The sequence below is a fragment of the Serinus canaria genome, chromosome 5, assembly GCF_022539315.1.
Source record: "Serinus canaria isolate serCan28SL12 chromosome 5, serCan2020, whole genome shotgun sequence".
In the NCBI taxonomy this organism is placed as follows: Eukaryota; Metazoa; Chordata; class Aves; order Passeriformes; family Fringillidae; genus Serinus; species Serinus canaria.
Genome location: NC_066319.1, coordinates 11,909,244 through 11,933,838, shown reverse-complemented (window position 1 = coordinate 11,933,838; position 24,595 = coordinate 11,909,244). Strand labels below are relative to the sequence as shown.

Below are 24,595 nucleotides of genomic sequence, written 5' to 3'. Positions count from 1 at the left end.
ACTTGGAGGTCAGTTAATAACTCAGGACTGTATCAGTACTGTTGTCTGCTGTGAAATGCTTATGCTAATGCTGCATCCATGGCTATGACATGGCTAGTTCATGGTGGCTCTGCATTTGTGCTCTCTTAAGCCTGTCCATTTACAAGGAAAATTCTCCAGCACTCCACGTTGTACATAAAATGTGAAAAGCAGAATCCTAAAGATAAAATCCAAGAGGCAGATCAAAACAGTTTCAGTTTATTGGGAACAGTAAAGTTTCCAGAGCCAGTGCTGCAGCATTGGAGAAGCATGGCACAGCGCAGGGATGCACAGGCTCCTCGGTGCAGGTGCTGTTTTCACAGTGCTGCAGCTCTACTTCCAAGCATTAAGAAGCAATAAGTGTGATTTTATTTCTTTCAGCTTCCAAAGATGATTGGTGCCTGCTTAAACAGTGGTTCCTCCTGCAGGGATAGGTGTCCATCCTTTATTTGGCAGGGATACTGTCTCTCTGAGGCGTGTGAAAGAGCCATTCCCACGCTCTTTTCATACCTTTCTTCCCTCTGCCTGGGGGGCAGAGGAAAAGAAAGGAAAGCTGGTTCTGGGAGTTTCTTCATTATTCTGGATTTCCCCTCCATCCTCGCCCAGAGTCAGCTTGTTCACCCTCCGGGCTCAGTGAGAGGGAACTTGTTTGCCCATCAGATAACTCGACTCTCACAGGAATTTCATGCACCCTCAGAAGTGGAGGAAGGTTGTACTCAAAGTGAACTCTAATCTAGGACTAGACCTGAGTACATAATTTGTGCCAGCCAAAAAGCAATCACCTCAAGGAGAAGGAAAATATAAAATTTGATGGATTTCAAATGAAAGCAGTTTATTCCAGAAGTGTCATATGTAGCCCTGACTGAAGCAACAAGGTTTGAGGGAGACCCTGGTTAAGTTTTAGCAGCTCATCATTAGTACTGCATCTGTCATGTTTTATGATGACTTAGTATTACAGAAATAAGGGACCAAGCTCTCAGCTGATGTAAATCTTCACTGCTCACTCCAACTCAGTGAAGTTCTGCTAGTCCCTTTGGAAATCTGGAGTGTTATTTGCAGTTTTATTGTTGTACACAGTATTTTCCCTGCTTGCAGAGGCTTTGCAGTATGTATTTCAACTAATATAGACAATGTTGATAAATTCATCTGAATGCAGAATCTTCTCTGCACGTTAATAACGTTAATTTAGTCTCACCAAAGGAGGAGTACCTGACCTTGCATTGCTAATGCAATTAAAAATACTGAAGAGATCTTGGTACAGTATTAGCTGTTAGCACTGCAGTTCTTCCATCAAAAATGTAACATGATGTTTATGCTGCTACAGAAAATTCAGTTCTATTAATTCCTTAATTGCATCCTTTCCATATGAGAATGACCAACAATTTGTCTTTGATCATCAATTTGATGATTTCTGCTTCCTACAAATATCTATCTGCAGTGTCTTAGGTCTGAGGAGTTGAACTGATCTGTTCATTTGCAAAATGACATTTGATGTGACCTCTGTTTCGCTTCTGTCCTTATATTTTCATCCCACTTCTTCCTACAGTTTGTTGATCTGAGCCAGGCATGTAGTGCTTGATTTTCAGGGCACTCTGCTTCTGAGATGAGAGGGGACAGAAGCATTGTCAGTCACCCCTAGCTGGGAGTAAAAGGAGGAAAAACTCAGCAACGTTCACAAATTTGGCCTAAAAGAGAGACCTGAATATGTAATGGTGTGCCCTGGCAGCCTGTCTTCAAATAGACCACGCTGGTCTTAAATCCAAATCCTGTGTGCCAGCAATCTTAGACTCAGAAATTGAAAAGCTTTGGGCTTGAAATCTGATTTAAATTTAAACCATAATTGATTTTTTTTCTCTCATTTTGATTCTTATGAACAGATGGACTGTAGCTGGCAGTTGCCCTTGAGGAGTCTTTAAAAATGTAGTTCTGTGAACTGTTTCCCTGAAGATTGATACAGCTGCTATTTCTTCAGCTATCTCTGAATCATCCTCAATTACTATATGTCTTTATAAAATAATTATAGGTTTTATCCAGTAACTGAGCTTGGCTCTGTACTTTTCATAAAACACTTATGCAGAGTTGGTTAGCAAAAGAGATGATTTAACCCAAGTTTTCAATTGCTTAGCTTTGAATTTTGTTCTCTTATTCAATGTTTTGCTATTATGTAGAAGCTATATTTTCTTGAAACTGAAATGAAAAGGGTTTTGGCTCCTCTATCCATCTCTTTACACTTACTAATTTGTCTGTCAGAGTAAATCACACACAGCATGAACTTAGGAGAGTTATTAGTTCAGATGAAGCTATTCAGACTCAAACAAATAAATAAATTATGATCTTGCCCTGCAATGTGTCTGCTTGTGCAAACGTCAGTCCACTCTTCCCCTTTCCCTCTTCATGTATAATGGGGAAATGCTTTGTAGAAAAAGATCAGCTGGAGAAAAATGCAAGCTGAGAATGAACAGAATGAAAGTACTTGACATTAGCTGTGGATGACAAGGTGATGGAAGCTGGGGGGTAGCCATGTGAAAATGTCGTACAAAGGTGCAAGGTCAGTTCACAATCTCATCTGATCCTTGCCCCTCTGTACCTCCAGATACATCTTTGAGAGTGTCTTGGGCAATGACAGAGGGGAGGGCATTAGGTGAACCTCTGACACAGTCAGATGTCCAGGCAAGACAGCTGCTCACACATTAAGGCTGGCAGGTCTCTCTCTCCCTGCAGGTGCCCTAGGACATTTGGGCTAGAAAGCATTTCGCTAAGAAAATGTTTAGTTCCCTCTGCACCTTCCATTTTTTTGCTGCCCTTGAGGACATCTTTTACTCGTGGCAGAGATTGGGCTAAAGCACCAATCTTTCTTCTGAAGAAATGTGAGGAATTTGGGAGCCATATAGCTTCCATGAGCATTTATAGAATGGCACAGTGGGGATTGTTCTTATTTCAAGGTGAGTTACAGGTTATCAGAAGTGTTGTCAGTAAAAGATTTTCAGCTTAATAGAAGCTGTATCTCCATCTTTGTTTTCTGTATTATTTTGTTGCACATAACCTGGAATTTACAGGCACTGTTAAGGAGGATTGCATGTGCTAATCTTTTGCCTGGAGGATTTTTCAGCGTGTATCTCACTGAAATGAAGAATGGAAGGAGTCTAATCCCTAGCTTCCTTTCAGTCCATTTTGCCCAGTGGCTGCTGCTGGAATTTTGCAGGGTTTCTTAATAGAAGTTGCCACTTCCATCTGGGTGTGTTCATAATAACCTCTGGATTCTGGTGTTTCTAGTACCTTCAAGTCCCTCAAGAGTGAGTGCTCAATAGGCACATCAGTAATTTGGGCCTTCCTAAAAACCTCACAGAATTCACTTAAATACAGTGGCTTACAAGTTCATCTTAGCGTAAGTGATCCAATTTATTTTCCATGTTTGCTTTTTGTTTGTTTATTTGTTTTGCTCAGCTCCTCCTCCAGATAATGGCACTTAGAGGGTAGACAAACACATTTGGGGGCTGTCCTGCATCACACTTTGGCTGCCTTGTGTGTTTATGCTGTAAACATTGCACAAGGAAAGAGAGACCTAAGGGTGAGGTGACTTGTTCAAAATCACATAATGAGGTCTTGGACTCATTCAGCTGAAATTCAGTCTCATATGCTCCTGCAATTAAATTGCAGTTTGCTGCCTCCTTTGATGCTTTCCTTTGATGCCTGGAGTTCTCTTACTCTTCAGGGACTACAGGTGTTCATAGCACTACCTTTATTCATTATTATTTTCTTTTAAATAAAGGGGAGATAGGTTGCCTCAGAGATGCAGCTGATCACAAGATATGAAATGTAACTCGAGCGCCTTTAGAAAGAAATATGTGATGTTGAAAACTTGGCATTTTTCAAGATAAATATATTGAATCAATTCTGCTCCTGAGATTGCAATTGAGACAGAGGCACATCTCCCTCTGTACCTGCTTAGAATTCACTTCTTGTCAGTGGGGAATGAAAATAAGTTATATTCAGGGACTCAAACCATTGATTGGTAGGTGTTAAAAGAGCCCAGGCTTTCCATTTTAAGTTTGGTCAGAATGTGCCTGTGTCATGTAAGCAGGCAGGAGTACTCATACCACTCAGTGTTTTTTACAGCTGCTATTCTGCAGGAGTAAGTACACTGATGTCAGGGTAGGGGATATATGCACAGACCCTCTGGTTTACTGGCACCCTAAAGTCTTACTGGTGGACAGTGAAGTTTTCTTAAAGCAGGATGCCAATATGAAAACCTAAAAATTTTCCAGTACTCTTTTTCTTATTTTCACCAAAGGTTTCATTTAGAGGAAAATCACATCCACACAATCTTCCAAATATTTGAATTCATTAACAATTTTCTCTAAATTTCCATAGTTAATTGCAAAAAAAAAAAATTGTATAAGAGAAAGATGGCACTTACTGATATTAGGAGAACCTGGTATAATATATCTTGAGGCTGGGGTTTTCCTCCTCTCAGAACCCCTACCCTGATCATGTCAGGCTGACCACAGGCTATATTTGCAAAGATTATTCCACCAATTCCAGTGGAAAGCCTGGAAATGTCTATTTATTGGCAATCATTTCCTTACAAAACATATTTTTCATCTGAGTCTCCCCTACAATGTCTTATTTCAATGGTATAATGCATTTAGGTCAGTTGAAATGCCTGCACACAATGTGAGTAGCAAAGGGAAAGCCAGGAACTCTTCAAGTGTTTTTTGACAGCTGGGGCAAACAGCAAGGAAACACGTGGCACTCTGTGGGGCTGGGAACTTTCAGCAGAAGTTAGCACCAAAATATATTTTTTTACAAACTGATTTGTTTTTAGATGACAATCTGAAGTCAAATCTGCTGTTCAGAAAAATATGCAGTATGTTTCCTTTCAAGGGCTGCTCATTTACTGTGTGAGTGGCACGTGCTGTGCAACAAAATTCATTGCCATGAAGCAGTAAGAAATTAGAAAATGAGAAAATAAAGTATCAATACCCACCAGCTGCTTCTGTCTCATTCCGGTGCCACATCCCTTTGCAAAAGTAATCTGTGACACTTTTCTAATTGAATGACTTACTCCAAGATCCTGTATGTGGTGTTCTTGGAGACTTTTCATTGTTGTGGGGTTGTTGTGGGCTATCAGCCAGCTGATATATGGACCTTTTGTGTGTAGTTTCTGTAATTAGTCCATTAACTGCCACTCTGTCTTTTAGACCTGAGTCTCCTGTTCTCCATGTTTATTTTTATACAATTTCCCTCTCTGTCTTGTTCTCTCTTTTTCAATAATTTGCCTATTACACCTTCATGAACTTTTTCAATGTTTTCTGGATTGGCTGAGTTTTTTCTGTTTCTCCTTGATTTAACTTCCTCCACCGAGTCTTGTTTTTGCTTTGATATTTCTGTATACAGGAAGGCTCTTCTTGTTGAGGTGGGTCTGGAAGAGAGGTAAATAGGAAAGCAAGCCAAGAGGCACATAAGGGAATCTCTCCAGGTCTGTGTCTCACTACATCTCTCATACTCAAGTACAATTCAGCACTGGCTGCAAACAGGCTGCTCCATTACCCTCTCCTCATGTAAAGGAAGACAGTGTGGACAAGGATCAATAAATAGCAAATGTCAGAGTGAGGAAACTGCTCAGCATTTCCTGGGGAAGAGGCTGTGCTGTGGGCACTGTGGGTTCTCAAGGACACTGTTAAATTTGGATTTCATGAGAGGGAGCAGAATCACACAGCAGGTATAGCAGGAGACATATACATATATTTATGTGTATATCAGGTATAGCCTGTGCCATCCACTATGTACAGCTGCTTCATTGTGGCTGCTAGAAGTACAACATGTACATACATTGTAGGTATGTAGAGCACAGCTAAATATACTGCTGTTTTCTGGGAAAGGGGCCATCAGTGGTTTTTGAACAGTTTCCTCATAAATGCAGAAAATCTGCTGGCTTCTGTAATGCCTTCTTCCCCTCAGCTTTTCCTATTCCTTCTTGTTCCTCTTCCAGTCAAAGCATGCTGACCTTCAGAGGTTAACTATGCTGTGCAGAGACCAAGAAATCCCTTCCTAAAGACCTAAACCTCTGTCTTTCCTGAAGAATCTTAATTCTTTAGATCCAAGAAAATGGGACAGAACTGTGAAAGGAAGAAATGTGAACTGAGACACTCCTACATCAGTCATACAGGAATGGGAATGATGGGTGGTACCAGCAGGAAGGCAGTCACAGGTTCTGATGTCCTGAGCTCTCATGCCCTTTACCTTTGTCCTCTCCTCAGCTCTCTCACTAAATCCAGCCTTGTGGCTAAGCTTACATAATTATTATGATTTTTTTTAAGTGAATACATCATATCTTTTCCCAATTCAGATCATCTCCCTGGTTTCCTATTTTCCATAACATGTATCTGTGCATTCACTTAAGGAGAGTTGCATTGTTCTCAGAGTCTCCTTTTGATTTAGTCATAAATAATACATTTTGTGTGAAGCTGGAATCATCCTTGCTTTCAGGCAGGGATAATTTGTAACTTGCTGCACCTGAAGGGTGGTTGGAGGGCATGGTTGCCATCGTGTTACCAATGCTATGACCCAGACTGGAATTACAGTGTTTAGTGCATGAATGAAACAGGCCCATGAACACAGCATGAAGGATGGAAGGAAAAATGCAGTATCCACACAAGGAAAGTGTAACAGGATTTGGCTTGGAAGAAGAACAGGGAACTGTCACTGATAAGGAGGTGCAAAGAAATCCCAAAGAGTCAAAGAAGCAATTCCTGAGTTGGATATTAAATAGTATATCCATAAATATCTATCTATAATAATTTCAGATAAACTGTCTGAAAAGGGTCTGAGAGAACAAAAAAGACATTGGTTTATGCAAAGCAAAATGAAGAAAAAGATGTCACACAGTCATCTCCTTGTATAATAATCGGCACAGGCTCAGGTAATTTTGTATCCATGTAATCTTTTTGGAGTTTACTAGAAAGATGTAAACTATTTGATTGACCTTTGGCTTTAATTCTTACCCCAAAATTACATAAGAAATGTTGCTTTAGGCTATCTGCTGCCATGGAGGAGAAGTCTCTTTGAAGAACTTAATTTTTTTTAGTGGAAGTTTTATTTTAACTTATCTCCAGCAAAAAAAAAAAAAAAAAAATCCTGCCCTGGTATTCTCCAGTGGAAACTGGGGGCTGCCCAGCAAAGAGCAGTTAAACTTTGACAGCCACATCCCCTAGTAAACACTGAAATAAAGCATTTTATAAGAACATGCTGAAAGACAGAAAGAAAAGGGCTCTTTAGGCTGGACATGTTATTAAACACAGTGTCTCACATTTAGCTTATGCTGAGCTCTTTGGCCACGGCTTCAGTCATCCATCGAGGTAAAGTGAAAAACTGTGTGCTGAAATCAATAACATTAATAGCATTTGCAAACAGAAATTCTCAGCCAGCAGTTTAAATTAATTTAGTGCATCTGTGCATTTGAAATTATTACCAGTTCCATTAGATTTGTAATTTAGGGAAACACTGAGTAAGCAAGGAGCTCTCATCTTGTCCTTGTTCTGGGGACCACGGAGGGCTCGGGAAGCGCCTGGCACGCGCTGCCCACAAACTGATTTGTATGCACTGGGCACGGCTGCTCTGGGGAAGATCAACTGATCATCCCCCAGCCCATCCTCAGGCTTTCTGTACAGCTGCAGCCAAACCAAATCATCTAGCTCTTGCCTCTGTTTGTCACCTCTAATGTGAATGTGGCATTTTATGGCGTTGCAAAGATGATGTAGAGCAGTCATATTACGAATAGTGTCACAGGTTGGCCAGAAGTGCAGATGATTGCAGTAAGCCAACTTAATAAGTTGCATAAATTCTGAAGGAAAATCAGGTGTTTCCATGGCAAGATCAAATATATTTAGCCCATGCTACTAGAAAGACTGCAGAAGGACAACAATTTAAATACTTATTTCTGCTCTTTTTGAAAAGTTTTACCAGCTAGATCATTTTAAAGACAGAAAATAAAAATAATAACGTGATAGTATTTAATCTTTAATATAATCTGAAGACTTTGAAGACTGTAGAATGTTTTCTCGCTATAAAAACACTCAGCTATTCTAAAGCTGGTTTCTAATTTTCCAGCTGCTTTGATTCCAAACAAAACCATTCAAATCTTTTTTCTTTGTACAGTGAATTCAACCTCATTTTAATTTGATTGCAGCTCTGTGCTAAAGTGTAACGGAACGTTAATTCTCTTAAAATCTGAGGCTTTTTTTTTCTTTTTTTAAAGAAACTGACTTCTTGGAGTAATCATGTTTGATGGAAGAAATCTAGAGGGTATAAAATGAGAAGGTCATTATCATGATGTTCCATCCGAACACCTATGGCAAAGCACTTCTGGTTCTACTTACAAGTTCTGCTGGGAGCATTTCAATTTTCTGGCTCATTGTCAGGTGAAGTTAACAGCTTTTAAGGGCAGATAAGTCATAACTGAGTTTGAGCTATCTGAAATGGAAACATCCCAGAAATTAGGCAGGATTTTGTTTGCTTTTTTGTTTCACTCCGCTACAGCTAAATATGAACATTTAAAGCTAAACTCTCAGCTGGATAGACAGTTTTAGATGTATAATTTCAATGTTTGGGTGGGTTTTTTTGTTTTAATTTTTTTTTAATAATAACTGGAAGTAATTCCTATGTATACTTTCACAGACTAGTTATGAAGGATGTGCTTAGCTTTAGGTTGATCTTGGGGTTTTGCAGTACTAAGTACAGATGCTTCCTCACCGTGCTGCAAAGGGAGGAGTGTTTAATATGAAGAAACAGTCTGAGATTTTTCCCTTTAGCAGGAAAAGATGTGCTACCATTTGCTAACAGCTTGCAAGAATTTCAGCCTGGCTCTGCCAGTCTGAGTTGGAAGATCCTACTTTTGTCCTGGACAAGGACAAATGACACCTCAGGGTCCTCTACACCTGGGACAAAGGGAGATGCAATATTTTCCCTCTTGCTGGCTGAGTGTAAAATGATCTCCAGAAATGAGATTCTTCCATTGCCATCTATCCTGGGATTCCATGAAAACAAAACAAAACAGTAAAGGAGTCACAACTGAAAATAATTCTTGACTTTTAGAAGGCAAAAAACCCCACCCCAAATTACATCATTTACACGGGCAGTAAACCTGCATTTGGTTTCCTATGAACTGACACCAGTCTTATAGGGAAGAGGCATGTACTTTGGGCAGGGGGATTTTTTTAAAATATGTCTTTTTTTATTTGGTATTATAAGTGCCTTGATTGATATGTAAATAATCTAAGTGGTTCAGAAAAGTCCAAGGAGCATAAGTGCTAGAAATGAGAGCAAATTACAGAGCAAAATTTGGTGTAATCATAAATAAAGGAAAAATAAACCTTTTGAAGCAAAACTTAACTTAAATGAAATAATATGCTGAAATGGCATAGAATTATCCAATTTTGTAATTAAGCTTTGTCATAGGAAAATTCATCCTTCATGAACAATCCCTTTAGGTATCACGATGTAAGAATCATGTTAGAGGGCAGTCAAGCAGGGAGTCTGAAGGGAATATGGAACAGAATCCACTTCTAGTGGCCCCACTGGATTTAGGTAATTGTGCAATGGGACAACAATTCCAAAGATTACAGGACCTTCAGTTATGATGTTCCTAGATTCTCACTCAAGTTTCAGTGACTTCATTACACCACTAAGGTAGTTTGGTTTCCTCTCAGTAACAGGATTTTTTACTTACACTGGAGGTACCCAGTGCAAGACTTTGAGAGAGATGCTGAGTGTGTTACAGGATGTGGTATCAGACTGAATTAAAACTTCTTTAGAAAGTGTTGAAAACAGGCCACCATTGTTGAAAGCAGGCCACCCACACAAGGACAGTGACATATGAGGTTTGATTTCTAGTGCTGGCAAAGGGAGTTTAACAGCTTTCCCTCCTCAAAAGTTAGCATTTTCTCATACTTTCCTATTCTATAGGAATGTGTAGATGTAGGTGTCAGCTTGATGTTAACTGTTAAAGAAACTGGTATTAGACAGGGTCTCCTGGAACTAGGCAAGTTCAAACTGAAGTGACTAAAGAGAAGAATTACCCTAGGTGGCCAGGGAACTCTGTTCTGTTATTGCAGAATAGATTTTATTTCAGGGTGTTACTGATAAGTATTTATACTTCACAGCCTCACAATAAAGAAGCAGGAATGAACTTATTGGAATGAGAATAGATGAAATGCAATAAGGAAAGGTGAGCTTTTATGGAGAGATGGAGAGGATCAACCATGTAAATGCTGCAATTAGTCTTTCAGGTACCAATCTGCTTCCTCCCCAGAGTTTCATCTCCAAATTGTTCACCTTTGCCATAAAATTTTCTTGTTATATTTGAAATTGGGGTATCAAAAATAATGCCTTTTTTTTTTTACTAGGGAAACAAGATCTAACCTGGGCTTCTTTCTGTTTAATGCACAAATGCCAGTGAACTTGGCATAAGCTTCATCCAAAGACCACAACAACAGGCAGAATTACCTCTGTCATGTCTTTGGTATTACTGAAGTGTTCAAGGCCAAAATTACTACTTGGGTCTATGCTTTTTTTCCATTTTTTGAGAGGATTTTCTTATTTTTTGATTTGGGAACATGTTAACACCCTTACTATCATCCCAAGAGTTTATTCTGAATTTGATTCAATGCATTTCAGAACTCATTGGTTGGGAAGAATTATACTGACCCTGATGAATATCAGCTTCACAAAACCTTCAGCTTTTGCATCTGGTCCTGATTAGAGCCTTCTACAGTTTGATTTTCAAGCAAGCAAACAAAATATCCTAGATATTCTCACAACTGATCTAAGCTTTATACAGAGAAATCCATGAACATTTTTAGGAACTTCCAATTTGTAAGGAATACAGATAAATTTTATCTGTATGGTGTGGTTTAACTTCAAATATGATCATTTGATTCTAGATACATTGGAATGGAAAAATCTAAACACAACCACTTCTGTAGGCATGCCAGCACAAACACATCCTTCATTATTCCTTGTCAGTTGGAGCTTAAAATTAGAAAATCTCAAGCCAATAAATGAAAGCTCAGAATCTTTACACATTTATGCCAAATCTGTTCTGTTTGTGCCACTACAAGCTTAAAAAGGCTAGATAGAAGTGTTTCTGCACTGTGCTTCAGCTGACCCAGAGGCAACAAACTGGCAGCTCATGCCCTTTTAAGAGACCTCAAAAATAAAGATTGTTTTATTCTCTTAGGTGTCTCTTGAAAAGGTTGGGAACTGTGAGTCAGGATGTGTGTTACAACCCAGCATAAACCGAGGACAGGTTACTGAGTTCATTACTGCACTTTCCCTTTCCTAAAATCAGCCTTTGTCCAGGTCAGCTGAAAAGGCAAACAAGGCAGGAATTTAATTCAATGCATAACCTGAGTCTATTGTAGCAGCTCTGAGGTGTAGCAAACCTAAGGCACAGGACATGCAGACCTTTCTCTCTGTAGCACACAAGCTCTGAACAGTGCCGTGCTCAGCAGTGCAGATGTAACAGTGGGCCTAGAAAGAAATACAAAGGAATATAGATAGATAAAACCTGCTCTGTAAAAAATACTCTATGCTCTTTTTTCAAATCTGTATATACATTTATGACTTTTTTATGGGCTAAACAATAAAAAAATTTATTTCTCCATCATGGGAAAATTAGACTTAAAAGAAAAGAAGCTGTGCATTTAGGAAAGAGCTTACATCAATTTCTTATTTTACTGCTTTTTTAGGTTCTCCAGGCTTCCTTTCAACAGTGTTTCTGCTTTGATGTCTTGCTCTCTACCCAGATTGCCAGAAGGCTTTCTGTTGCAAATGCAGGTGTTTTCAACTGTTAGATACAGTTGTGTTGTATTATTCATCACCTCGCTATAAAAATGTATTAGTGGGACACTTATTTTACACAGAGGACAAAACAGGGATAATTGGAAGGATGGCAGACTGCATATAGAGGAAGATGTTGCTTTGTGAGACATGTTTGGCAGTGGAGGAGACAGGTTTGCATCTGCCTTGCTGCTGTTTCATGTATCAGTCCTTGAACCTTTAAAGCACAGTTTTCCTAACAGACTGCCTTGCCCATCAGGCTAGGCTGGCATCTGAAACTAATTAAACATGGCTTTTGAGAAGTACAGCTCTATTCACAGAGAGCACCTAGAAATCATCATGGTATGTCAGGGTTGTTTGTTACATGCTGGTGCTTTTTCCTGTTTTTTGTTGTTTTAGTGCTTGGTAAAGACCTGTGTGTGTGAGGCCAGGTCTTCTCTGAGCTGCCTAGAATTACCAGAGATGCCAGTGAATGGATCTGCTTGTCAAGGGCAATCTCGAGGCTTGTTACACTGTAAAATGAACACCTCGGTCCTGCTCCTGACAAGGATTTCTCTGTAACACTTGCCCTGTCATTCAGAGATAGCTCTGTGTGCCACACAGAAAAAGCAGAGGGACATCCAGAGAAGGCTGGTGAGTCGTGACCCTGCTCAGAGTAAGAGATGTGCAGTAACCCTGTTCTTAGTGCTGCCAGCTGCAGAAGACTGGTATTCACCTTTCCACTCCACTCAGCTGTTTCACAAATGGAGGCAGAGCATTACTGGTGAGAATGAACCAAAGCTGGACAGTGAAACCATGTAAAACATATTTATCAAAGATGGTAAAGGGATGAAGGAGACTCAGGGTGGGAGAGGATGTGGAAAAGGGCTGGGGGCATAAATAAACAAACCATTCAAAAGCAGGTAAAATACCAGAAAATTGTTTTCCCTTTCTTCCCATAAAATATTCCTTATCTTTCTTCTACTCTGTCAGCTTTCCCTGGATGGACATTATGCTCAGTGCATATCCATCTTCCAGAGCACCCTGGCAGTCTCCCATTTTGAACACCTGGTAACCCTGTGTGCTTTGTATCTGTGAATCCAAACATGATCTTGGGCTGTTAAATGGGCAGTAAGGCACTTTCATGTTCTGTATCACTCCAAGGTTCAGAGGCATCTTTTTGATGTGCGTGCATTTGCTCATCTACCAACCTTTACACTTACGGCTTTTTGAAAATAGATATTCTAATCATCAGTCCTGAGAACTTTTGTCTCTGAACACAGGAAGCTCTTCTTTTGTCTTTCATCTTTTCCAAAGAAGCCTCAGTGCTTAAAAAGCGGGCAGCTTAGCACCAGGAGATGGGAATGTCTCCTCAGCCACCTCCTTATGCTAATAGCACTGCCAGGTGGTGGTGAAGCCCCTGTTTCACAGCTCCAGGTTGTGCCTGACTGGAATGGACGGAGGGAGATCTGTCGAATCCAATGCCTGACATGGTCAAGAAAGCAGCACATTTTATTTGTAGGGATAGGAGAGAATTCTTCCTTAAAAGCAGATCTTGTTTGGACTTCTGGAACAGGTTTAAATTCTGGTTTCTGGATTTAAAATAGCCTCTGACAGCTCATGAGAGTGAGGAACATGGTAACGTTTGTGTTGCCTGCTAAGCATGCCATCTTCTGTTGACTCTTCTGTCTTCCTGGCCCTGGCCATGATCTTTGGTAGTGAATCCAACCCTAGAGTTAAGTTGAGTGAAAAAGTATCTCCTTCAATCTGTTTCTAATTTTCTAAGTTATAATAGTCTCCTTGCTTTTTATGCCATAAACCCCAAATGAGGGTTCTTTTTCTATTCTACTCTACCATTTCTAGGCACATACCTCTAAACTCCCCATCTCTATTTTCTTAGGTGAAGTTTTCTTTTTTTTTCACTCTGCTCAGATGAGCATCTTTCCAGAGCCTTAATCATTCATCTTTCCTTTTAATTCTGCAGTCCTTGTGATGGGATAACCTGTACTGTAACCTTCTTCCAGATGAATTCACACATCAGGCAGAAGACCAGTGTTGCAATTTGGGTGTGGCTTAGCAGGTCAGAGCTTCACATTTTTGTCACTAAGGTGCCCCTAGCTATCTAAGCCTTTCCAAGGTACAGTGAGTGCCACATTTAACTCTTTGGTTGTTTATTTCCCAATGCCTGTTTTGGGACAAAAGGTGACTTCAGTTAACTTGTAAGTTTTCTTTACATATCTCCCCCATATGCAGTACAAACATTACCTACAACAAAACTTGTGAGATACTAGGGGCCAGACTGGTATTGTTCAAAGCAAATAGAGATAGTATTTTTCATAAATCCTTATCCTTCAGTAATTTTTTTGCTCAGGTCATGATGTTTCTTCCATGAAGTCAGTAACTGTTTCTATAAGCTTATAATCTGACACAGGATTTACAAGGTTTAAAAGAGCTTTACTTCTGCTGCGGCTGTAGAGCTGGGAGCAGAGCTGGTCTTGTTGTGCTGAAAGGATGGGTGGCCTGTACTACACCTGTGTAACAAGAAGTGGGTTCCTCAGGGCTCCGTGACTGTGCGCTTCTCCCAGCCAGCCTCAGCTTCCCACCATGGTTTTCCCAGGAGAGCTGCCGGTGCTTGCGGCCGTGCCGGGGCCAGCAGAGGCGGCTGCGACCACCAGATCCCAAAAGCTCTCATCACTGCAAGGCATCAGTCCGCTGTTGGCAAACTGAAACCATGGATTTTCCCTTAAGGCCTGCGGTGAAGTCTTACTAGCAGCCCCCAGGCCGTGGTTCCTCGACCATTTGGGGCTGTGTTGCTGCAATTTATACATTTTAGCGGTGGGCTGGGCTGAGAGGAGCCTGCGTGCAGGCTGCGCTCTCCTCGCACCTCTCCACGCCCGGGTCAGCCGAGGGCTGCCCGGCCATCGCCCGACTCATGGCTCGGTCTCTGTCGGTGCCAGGGCGGGCCGTGCCGTGCCGTGCAGAGCACAGCCCGTGCCCGTTCCCCGCGGCCGCGTAGCCCGCATATGCCCAGCGGCGGCGCGGCTGACGGGGCAGGGGCGGGCCCGGCGCGGAGGGCGGCTCGGTTAGGCTCGGCTCGGCTCGGCTCGGGGCGGCGGGACCCGCCTCGCCCGGGCGATGCCTGAGCGCGGCGGCGGCAGCGGGGGGGGGCGGGCGGGTAGCGGCAGCGGGGACGCGGCGCTGCTGCCCTGCCTTTCCCTGCCCGCCGCTGGCCCTTCCCCCGCCCCTCCCCGCTCCGGTGCGCGACTCAGCCGCCGCTCCGGGCAGGGAGGAAGGGCTGGGAGCCGCCTCCCGCTGCCCCCGGCCGCCCCCTCCCCATGCAGCCCGGCCCGCCGCTGGGAGCCCTCCCCGGGGGGATGTTTCTGCGGCCGCTGCCGGGATAACCGGCGCGCCGCCCGCCCCCGCCCCGGACGGAGGATGCTGCCCGCGCCGTGGCGGGTTTCGACTCGGGCAGCAGCGGCCGCGTCCGCCTCCTCGGCTCCGGCCAGCGTCGCCGGGGAGAGATGAGTTCGCGGCACCAGGCGGACTGGATCCCTTACAGGTAGGGGGAGACCCCGCGGGAGGCGGCGGGTGGGGCGGAGGCAGCGGGGCTGCCTCTGGGCAGGAGCCGCTGCCACTCGGGGGGTCCCCGCCGGAGCCCGCGGCTCGGTCGCGGAGCCGGGGCGGCCGGACCCTCCCCGGGGCGCGCCGGGGCGGCGGTGGGTCCCGCCGGGGGGAGCGGATCGCGGGCTGGCCCGGGCGGCCGCTGCCCAGAGGGGCACCCGGTCCCTCCTCCCAGCTTCGGGCCGGTGCCGCTCCGCGAAGTTCGGGGGCTGCTCTCGGGGCGAGCTGTCAACCCCGCGGGGAGCGGGCTGAGCGCGGAGCTGTCCTGTCCTGCGGCCCGGGCGGGCGGAGCGCTGCGCCGTCGGTGGCGGCTGCCGCGCCTCGGGCTCGGGCCCGCGCTGCCCCCGCCGGCGGCGGCTCCGGGAGCGCGGCCGCGGGCGGGCGATGCGCGGGGCGGCCGCGGCCGGCGGTGCCGCCATGGCGGGGAGCGGGATCGCCATGGCAGCGCCCGGCCCGCCGCTGCCATTGGCTCCGCCGTTGCCATAAGCTACGGGAGCCGCGGCGCGGCGGCGGCCCGGGAGCCCCGTGCGTCAGCGGAGCCGGCCCCGGGAGCGCGGAGCCCCGCGGTGCGCGGAGCCCCCTGCCCCCCCAGCCCCGCAACCGTGCCCTACCCCGAGCGCCCGGCTGTGGAGCGGGAGCATCCGCGGCTGGAACGAGAGAATAGTTGGTGTCAGACTTGCCGGACCGAGGGGAAACCGAGCCAAAAATTTCCCTGCGAGAGGGATGGGCTGTTCTAGTAATAGACCCCTTTCCGAATCTGCTGTTCAGAGTACATGAACATTATGGGTTTGTTTGTTTTTATTTTTAGTTTTCGTTAAAGTGTCTTTTTCAAGCTGAATTTTAACAGAAGGAAATCACGAGGGGTTTAACAAGGTGTTCTGAAAACGACAGAAAGCATGTTTCTTTCATTTGTTTGGTTGTAAGTGAAACAAGGTAGATACAGTAACGTAGGAAACGAGGACACAGTTTTATGGTGCGCCAGGGGAGGTTTAGGTTGGACACGAGGAAAAAGTTCTTCACAAAAAGGATGATTGGGTATTGGAATGAGCTGCCCGGGGCGGGGGCGGTGGAATCACCGTCCCTGGAGGTGTTTAAGGAACGACTGGATGTGGCACTCAGCGCCATGGTCTGGTAAACACGATAGAATTCAGTCATTCGTTGGACTCGATGATTTCAGCAGTCTTTTCCAATCTAGTTGATTCTGTGATAAACCTTTCATTTTTGTTGTCGGTAGAGAATCATGGAATTAAAAATATGTACAGAGTGCATTTTAAAAGAAAGACAGCTGCTTAAGTTGTAGTTTGCCACATTTTCAATGACAGTGTTTGTAGCAGAGGTATGCCTGCCACAACAAATGCAACGTGAGCACAAATGCATCACTCCTAAACTCAGAGGAAAAAAAAAAAAACAAGATAACTGCACAAGTGGAAATCTGCTATTTTTGTATGTGCACATCATAGTTCAAATCAGTAGAAGAATTAGAAAGAAAGAAACATGATTACAATGAATCTGAGAATATTGCCACTCTCTCAGCAATAGCACTTTCAGCCCATGTATTTTGAAAAGATGTAAGGAATTGGCAGTAAGGCTTCAAAAATGACTAGTGGATGCATTCTGATGCAATTTGCAGCCTTGTAATGAGGACAGAAATATCAGAGGAACAGCTGTTCGTGGCTCATCCCAGCAGCAGTGGAAGAGTTTCTCTGTTCTCTCACTGTACACAAGACTCTGCAGAGGCCAATGCCAAAACTTTGCTGAGGGGTTTTATAGCAGTGGCCTCAAAGAAGGAAATAAAACATCTCCATTTCTGCTCAGTGCAGCACAAAGGTAGGCAAAGCAGCAAATCTCAGAGAAACACAGATTTAATGATACTCATATCTTTTCTAATATAATGTTATTCTTGAATGTTAATGATGTATTTATGGTCAGAAGCTGCTGAAGACTGCTTAAAACCAAATGGCAACCAAACCACGGTTCTGCTCTGAAGTGTCTTTATTTAGGCTTCTAACAGTGTTCTCTTGAGAAGCTGACTTACTTTTCAGTCTTCAGAGGTAATTCTTGAGCTAGAGGTATATTGTTGGAAATCTTATTGGACTTGTGTGTGTAAAGCATCCTCCAGGATCCCCTAAACATACTTGCCTAGGAAGCAGTGGTTTGTGAATGCCTATGTGACTGGATTTACACATGAAAGCACCGTATGAGCAAATTAGGTCAAAGTACCATTTCGAGGGAGTGAAATATGCGAGGAGGAGGAGGAGAGACCTGGTCTGCACCCCTTGGAACAGATCATCTTCTCTCTGAAAGCAAAATGCCCTATGCTTATCTGCCCTATTGCTTCACATTCTTGCTTACTGTGGTGAGTTCAGTGGTTGCTGACTCTCAGAGCCCTGAGGAAGGTTCAGCACCTTCTTTATGGTCTGGGTGGCATGGGGCAGCCAAGAGTGTCACTGCTGCTTGTGTGGGGGACAGAGCATAGGGTGCTGGGCATGCTGAAGTCTGGAAAGATGAATCCTTCTAGCAGTGGAACATGTGCAGCTATATACCTGAATTAACTCAAGCAGAGAAGGATTGTATTTCCACTAGTAAAATGTCATATTTTTCCTTTCAAGTGAAATGAGCCAGAGGGAGTCAGTTCCACGTGTGTCATGTACAATTCATTAAGCAGTCCACCTGCATGTCCACAACTCACAAACTTACACTTCCCCTTTTAAGATGCTGAGAATATACTGAGTTAACAAAAAATAGCAAGCAATTTTTTCAGTGTCAGTGCTAGTTCGTGCTGAGCTCAATAAAAGGTTCATATTATTTGTGAGTTTGTGATTTCAGTGTTTTGCCCTTATCTCTTTTCATCCTCTCTTAAGTATTCTGCTTTTGAAACGCTAATAGTCATAGGAGGAGTTTTCAGTTCGCTAACATTATGAAAAATAGTAGGGAAGCTGCTTTTAAAAGTAAATATATTGCATTTATTTTCATGAAACACATATCATAGTGCATGATCATATGCTTAAATTTCTATCTTACCTGAAACTGCATATCAGGTACAATGAGCTAGGAATTCTTTAAATTGTACCAATTTTTAACAGTGTCTCTGCTCTTTATTATAAAGATTCAAAATAGTTTAGACACAATAATAAAAAAAAAATAATGTGCAGTCCATGTAGCTGCCCCCAGCCCCAAAAAGTGATTTGCAATGGAAACTAAGAGTAAGATGTAGCTTCTTCAAGAATTATGTTCTCAAGCACAGTAGTGTTTTCCTTTGGTATCCTTCAGCAGTTTCCAGTAGAAAATACAATGCAGAAGTATCTGGGAATCATTATAAATTCAAAGGAGTTCAGGTTTTATGTTCAAAAGTATGTTTTTGTTTCATATCTTTTTCTTGAACTCATTTTTAATTTATAGCATTTCTTAAATATAACATACTCATTTTTATTTTATGCTTGTGTGTCTTGAATAAGTGAAGACATTCCTCATACTAGAAAACTGCAGTCAAATAAAACTGCTGCTAGGTAGGATGAATGTATCAGTAAACTCAGTTTCAGTAAGGCCCCTGTCTCTATTGTTATTATTTGTTCTTATGTTTTCAGCTGCTTCTTTAACAATAAATCTTGATCCTGTAACTTTAAAAGCAGCATTTACACAACCAGCTAACCTGTTCCATGAGAAATATCTAAACACCACCAGCTGAAAAGCCCAATCCACACAGGAATCGATTTAATACAAGTCCCCAGAGTTCTCTGTAAAGTGTCTGTGTGATGCTGCTGAGCCTTGGTTTGTGTGGATAAACCTGCCATGGCCAGAGGGGACCCCATGAACTGTGCCCTGGGGGGTGCTGGCACTTGTCACTGAGGGCACTGAAGGCACTGAAGAGAGCAGATCACACAGCCTGCATTTGCAGTGGCATAATATGTCTTGATATGCACATGATGGTGGTAATAATGCGCATTATTTTTGTTTGTGACAGGTTTTATTATGCTCAGTTTTTGTGGCTTTCATGAATTTGCTCTGAAGTTTTAAGGCTGTGCTTAGATATTGCAGCTATAAACAGTCACAAGTTATTTACTTGCAGTGTGAAGGATTACAGTTGGAAGAAAATTGTGGAGCACGGCTGGGTTGTAAATTCATGAATCATCGCAATTAGGGCAGATAAGAAGATTTCTGAAAGTGTGATGTGTAAACAAGTCCTGGAACAAGAACAGCCTTGAACACCACAGGTATCCCACACTTGTTTCTGAGCACGTTGTTGAGGTAGTGGGATGTTCTAAACCCTGAAGTTTTGGCATTGTGAAGGCAGCAGTGCAGTGGAGGGCTCACCTTGCTGCAAGGTGCAGTCTGTGACCGAGAGCATCGTAGTGCAGGCAGGCTCTCTCCCAGCCTCCTGCCGTGGGGAATGGCATGGATAATTTACAAGAACTGCTTTTTAAAAGAAAAGAGTTCAAAGACTGTGTCTGTCCTCTTCTCTGAAACAGGCTGTCTTGTCTCAGGCTATTCAGTGTATAAAATTAGCCTGGTTATGCGCTTTTAAAACATTTAAGTTAGAGCTCTCCCTTAATGGAACTCTGTGCTCTTGCATGGAGTGTTCCTGCTGTGGTGCAGAGATCAAAGGTGGTTTGCCCAGCATCAGGGTGAGGGAGATGTCAGAGGCAATTGCTACCCCAAAGCTGGTAGCCTAAATCAACCAGGCAGAAAAGAGAGGTGAGGAAAATCAGTATCCCAAACCATGGAAGTTGGGGGGTGTTGGCTTAAATGGAAATGGGACAAGGCTCAAGGGAGATGAGCTGCAGAGCTGGGCGTGAAACCTCGTTGTCTTGCGCTCTGCAGTGTGCCAGAGGTGGATTTAAGAAAGGGCTTTGCCACCCCTTGCACGGGCCTTGTGACAGTAAGTGATGCACCAGTTGTCCCTGAGCTCTGCCATCCCCCACCACCTTTGTGGTATCAGCAGCCAGATTGAGATGAAAACTGATTTTTTCACAGGCCAGTGGGTTTCTGGTAGCAACAATCATTTGCAGGTTCCTGGCAGTGACAATCATTTACAAGCCATCTGTGCCAGATTTGGATCACAGCCGGGAAGTGGATATGAAATGTAATGTCTCTCCTCTTACACTCCCCTGAGTTGGACAGTTTTGATTCTCATGCCTGAGGGTGTTTGGACATTCCCTGGAGTGGCATTCATTTAGACATGCAAGCAGCAGCTTTTCTGAAAGATGGTACTTTTTATCTAGTAACTAAAAATTGCCATTCTAGAGAGCTGGATTCTTTTCACACTTCCTCCTCATTTTTCTTCCTCTCACACTAATGACTTATTTTCTAATTCATGCTTTTCTGTTCTTTCAACTGATGAACAGATTTCTTTTTGCCATTTTTCTCTACATCATGCTCTTCTTGCCTCTTTTTCTCTTCTCTTTTCTTTCCTACTTCGAGATTATTCACGAAAATAGAATTCTGTCTTGCCAGCTGTATGGTGCCTGCAGAAGATACCCTTCTCTGTAAACATTTGCTATTTCATTTGTATTTTATTGTTGTAAAGAAATCGATCCCAACTTCTCTTAAAAGCTGAAATAATTTATTTTGCAGATTATTGACAATTAATTTCAGTGTTTGCAGTGGTGGATTCAAAGATTAATGCCTTAAGCATGAATATTAAAATTGTTGTTTATTTTGTATCTCACTTACTGCTGAACATTTTGTTCCTGTAGGATGTGAAGGCCAGTCACTGGGACTAGGAGATGCCCTTCTTGGTGACAGGTCTGTGTCATGCACAGGGGGTGGCAGAACTGTTTTCCCACAGTTTTGCAATCTCTTTTATCTTGATGTAATGTCAGGGTGATGATCATGTCGGCAAGTTCTGAGCACTCTCAGAATGTAACACCTCTTTGGGCCCTGCTGGCATTTACATAATGCTAATAATATGCAGGTATACAGCAAGGCAGCCTTCAGGCTGGAAAATTTTCAGTTTAGGAGGCAGGTACAAGAGAGGGGCACAAAATGCAAATGGAAAGCTCAGGGTGATTGCTGGCATGCGGGTTTTTTGCTTTCATTTTTCTTGCAAGCATATGATCATTAGTTTCTTTGGACTATCTGTTCTTAAGAAAATGGGAAGTCAGGGGATATTGACTTAGAGAAGGAAATGTGCTCTCAGGGAAGGGTGCATAGAGTGTACAAAGGCAACAGTGGGAGAAGGTGGAAAGACTGGAATAATGATTTTGGATGAGTACACGTCATAAAAGATGAAACTTTTTTTCCTGTTGTAGTTATTTTACTCCAGCTTGTTTCATCTAACACTTGATGGCAATGTAATTGATGTAGTTTATGTAGCTTTTCTAGCTTTGTGACACTTTAAAAGCTCAGTTTGCTCCATAATTAAATTACTTTTTAGATCGTTTTGTATTTTATTCTTTTATGTTAATAAAAAATGAAAAGATATCTTTCCTTTCCCTTTCATTGATTACAGCAGAAGTAGGTTTCATACTTTTTTATTGCTAATAACTTGAGGGATTACATATTTATCTATTTTTTTTATCCTTAAAGAGAAATGGTGACCCAATTGAAAACACTTCCTCCTTCAGGGAAATGGAGTAGGCCCTAGAGAGCAGAGGAGAGTAACTGCTTTTGCCAGGACAAGAACTTTGCAGCTTTGGGGGCTGATTTTGTGCATTGATACCAGCATCCTTCCCCCTGAAAGCAGGGATGCTGTAGAGATTGAGGCTGCCCTCTGCCATCCGTGCAGTTGTGTGGTTGCTTGCAGGGAGCTGTCACAAAGAGGTGGCACCAGAGCCTTTCTGCTGACTTAAAAGGAGGTTGGATTGGTGCCATCCCCTTCTCTGAGCTGCGTTTTAGCTGAGCAAATAAGGGCAAGCAGTGTGTAATACATGAATATGCCAATGTGCTTGTGAGTGACACACTTATCTTGCTCTCTGACAAAGCAAGTGCCCCAGTCATTCTTTCATGAAGTTGAGTTCTAGCTTGGATTCTCAGATGTTTATGAAAATTAAGTCTTGAATTGCAAATTTCTGTGGAAACCTCGTGATCCCTGTTGTGATGCGTGTTAACACAAGCCTGTGAATATCATAATTCATGATTATTGTAACTCATTTGACACAGGTAATGAAACCACAGCATGAAGTTTTTAATGGTAATTTCAATTCCAATCACAGTTCTAACTACCGGCAGATGAGATATTACAAGATGAAGAAATTCCTTGATTAGCTGCAAATGATGACTAAGATGGAAATTGTATTTGCAATTGAAATACAAGTACATTGGTATTTGATCTCTAGTTAGGAAAGGGATCTGAACAGTTCTGTCTTTTAAATTTGGTATCAGTTGGAAAGCAAAATGAAGTTAAAGGCTAAGTATTTGCATTAGTTATTCCTGTGCTACAGCAAGAAGCATAAGGAAAACAGGTTCTTTTTTCTGGTTCTTTTTCAGAGCAGGTTGTTGCTAGCCCATATTACTACAGCAGCATTTTCACTTGGCTGCAGTAACAGCAACAAAACCAAATTACATTGCATCAGGTAGCAATTCTCACTTCTGAAAATTTGAGGAAATTATTGAATGTGCTGTGGAAATTAAAGAGTAGATAACTTGTCCAGACAATGACTGCTCGGATCAGGTTGAGTGGAAACCAAAAGACTAAGACACATACTGTACCCTGGAATTCATCCCACTATTTTTGGCAGATATAAATCCCAAAACTCAAGCCAGGAGTGTGAATTTCCATTAAACAGTGATTTGCAAACCTAGGGATTGCTTCAAGTTTTCTGTGCTGAAACTTAAGCTCAGTTGTACGGGTGAATAATGCCTCTTTTGGGACACTGCATCTGCAGAGCAATGTTAAATAACTTTAAAGGTGTCTCTACACACCATTGACTCAGACCTTGATAATTGATTCTTCCAGGCTACTGAATCTTAAATCACTCCACTGGCTATTGCTGCAGATTTAAAAAGTAAAGTATAAGGTTTTAGAGAAACTTTTTGTGCTTGCCCTAGAATAACATTGACATTGCTTTATTGTCTGTCCTTAAGGCAGAGCTCATGTGCCTCTGCGTGTGGCATACTGTTACATCTCTGCAATCAGAATCATTTGGTCAGAAAAAATCTCCAAGATCATCAAGTCCAACTATTTACTCCACATTGCCAAGTTCACCACTAACCCATGTCCCCAAGGGCCACACCCACACAGCTTTTAAATACCTCCAGGGATCGTGACACCACCACTTCCCTGGACAGTCTGTTCCAAAGCTTGAAAAATGTTTCAGTGAAGAAATTTTTCCTCATATCCCATCTAAATCTGACCTGGCACAACTTTGAGGCTGTTTTCTCTCATCCTATTGCTAGGTTGCCACCTGGGAGAAGGTGCCAACCCCCACCTGGCCACAACCTCCTTTCAGGTAATTGTGGAGAGCAGTAAGGTCCCCCTGAGCCTTTTCCAGGCTGAACACCTCCAGCTCTCTCAGCTGCTCCTCACAGGACTCTCCAGACCCTTCCCCAGTTCTGGACTCTCTCCAATCCCTCAATGTCTGTTTTGCAGTGAGGGGCCCAGAACTGGGAACAGCACTCGAGGTGTGGCCTCATCAGTGCCCAGCACAGGGGACAATCCCTGCCCTGGTCCTGCTGGCCACACCATTGCTGATCCAGGCCAGGATGCCCTTGGCCACTTGGTCATTTGGCTCATGTTCAGCCAGTGCTGCAGGACCCCCAGGTGCTTTTCCAGGACCCCCAGGTGCTTTTCCACTGGGCAGTTTTCCAGCCACTCCTCCCCCACCTGTAGTGCTGCCTGGGGTTGTTGTGGCCCCAGGACAGGACCTGGCACTTGGCCTTGTTGAACCTCCTGCAGCTGGTCTGTCCAGATCCCTCTGCAGATCCTTCTGCTCTCCAGCAGACCAACCCTCTCACCCAGCTTGGTGTCACCTGTGAAGTGGCTGAGTGAGCCCTCAATCCCCTTTTCCAGATCACTGGTAATGGGCCACATCAGAAATGCACAAGTGATTCACTCTTCCAGCAGTGGTGCAGTTCAGTCTGGGAGGAGCTGGGGACTGGCACATTTAAATTGTTTCCAATACATGTGTTAGATTGTTTCCAGCTGGCTGGGAATCTGCCACAGCACAGTTCACAATGGGCATATAACTTTTAATGTAGAATT

The 24,595-nt window shown here is 43.2% G+C and overlaps 1 protein-coding gene across 4 annotated transcripts in view; it reads left to right on the top strand.

Moving 5' to 3' along the window:
- TUB (TUB bipartite transcription factor) overlaps nucleotides 1–24,595 on the top strand; it is a 138,384-nt gene that overhangs the window by 53,974 nt on the left and 59,815 nt on the right. The window contains exon 1 of one of the 4 annotated variants that reach the window (XM_050975376.1): nucleotides 15,285–15,394. The exons of the other annotated variants lie outside the window; for them this stretch is intronic. Coding sequence (XP_050831333.1) covers nucleotides 15,357–15,394 — 38 coding nt within the window. The 5' untranslated portion in view covers nucleotides 15,285–15,356. Of the gene's footprint in view, nucleotides 1–15,284; nucleotides 15,395–24,595 lie in introns of those variants that run through there. 4 annotated transcript variants of the gene reach the window in all.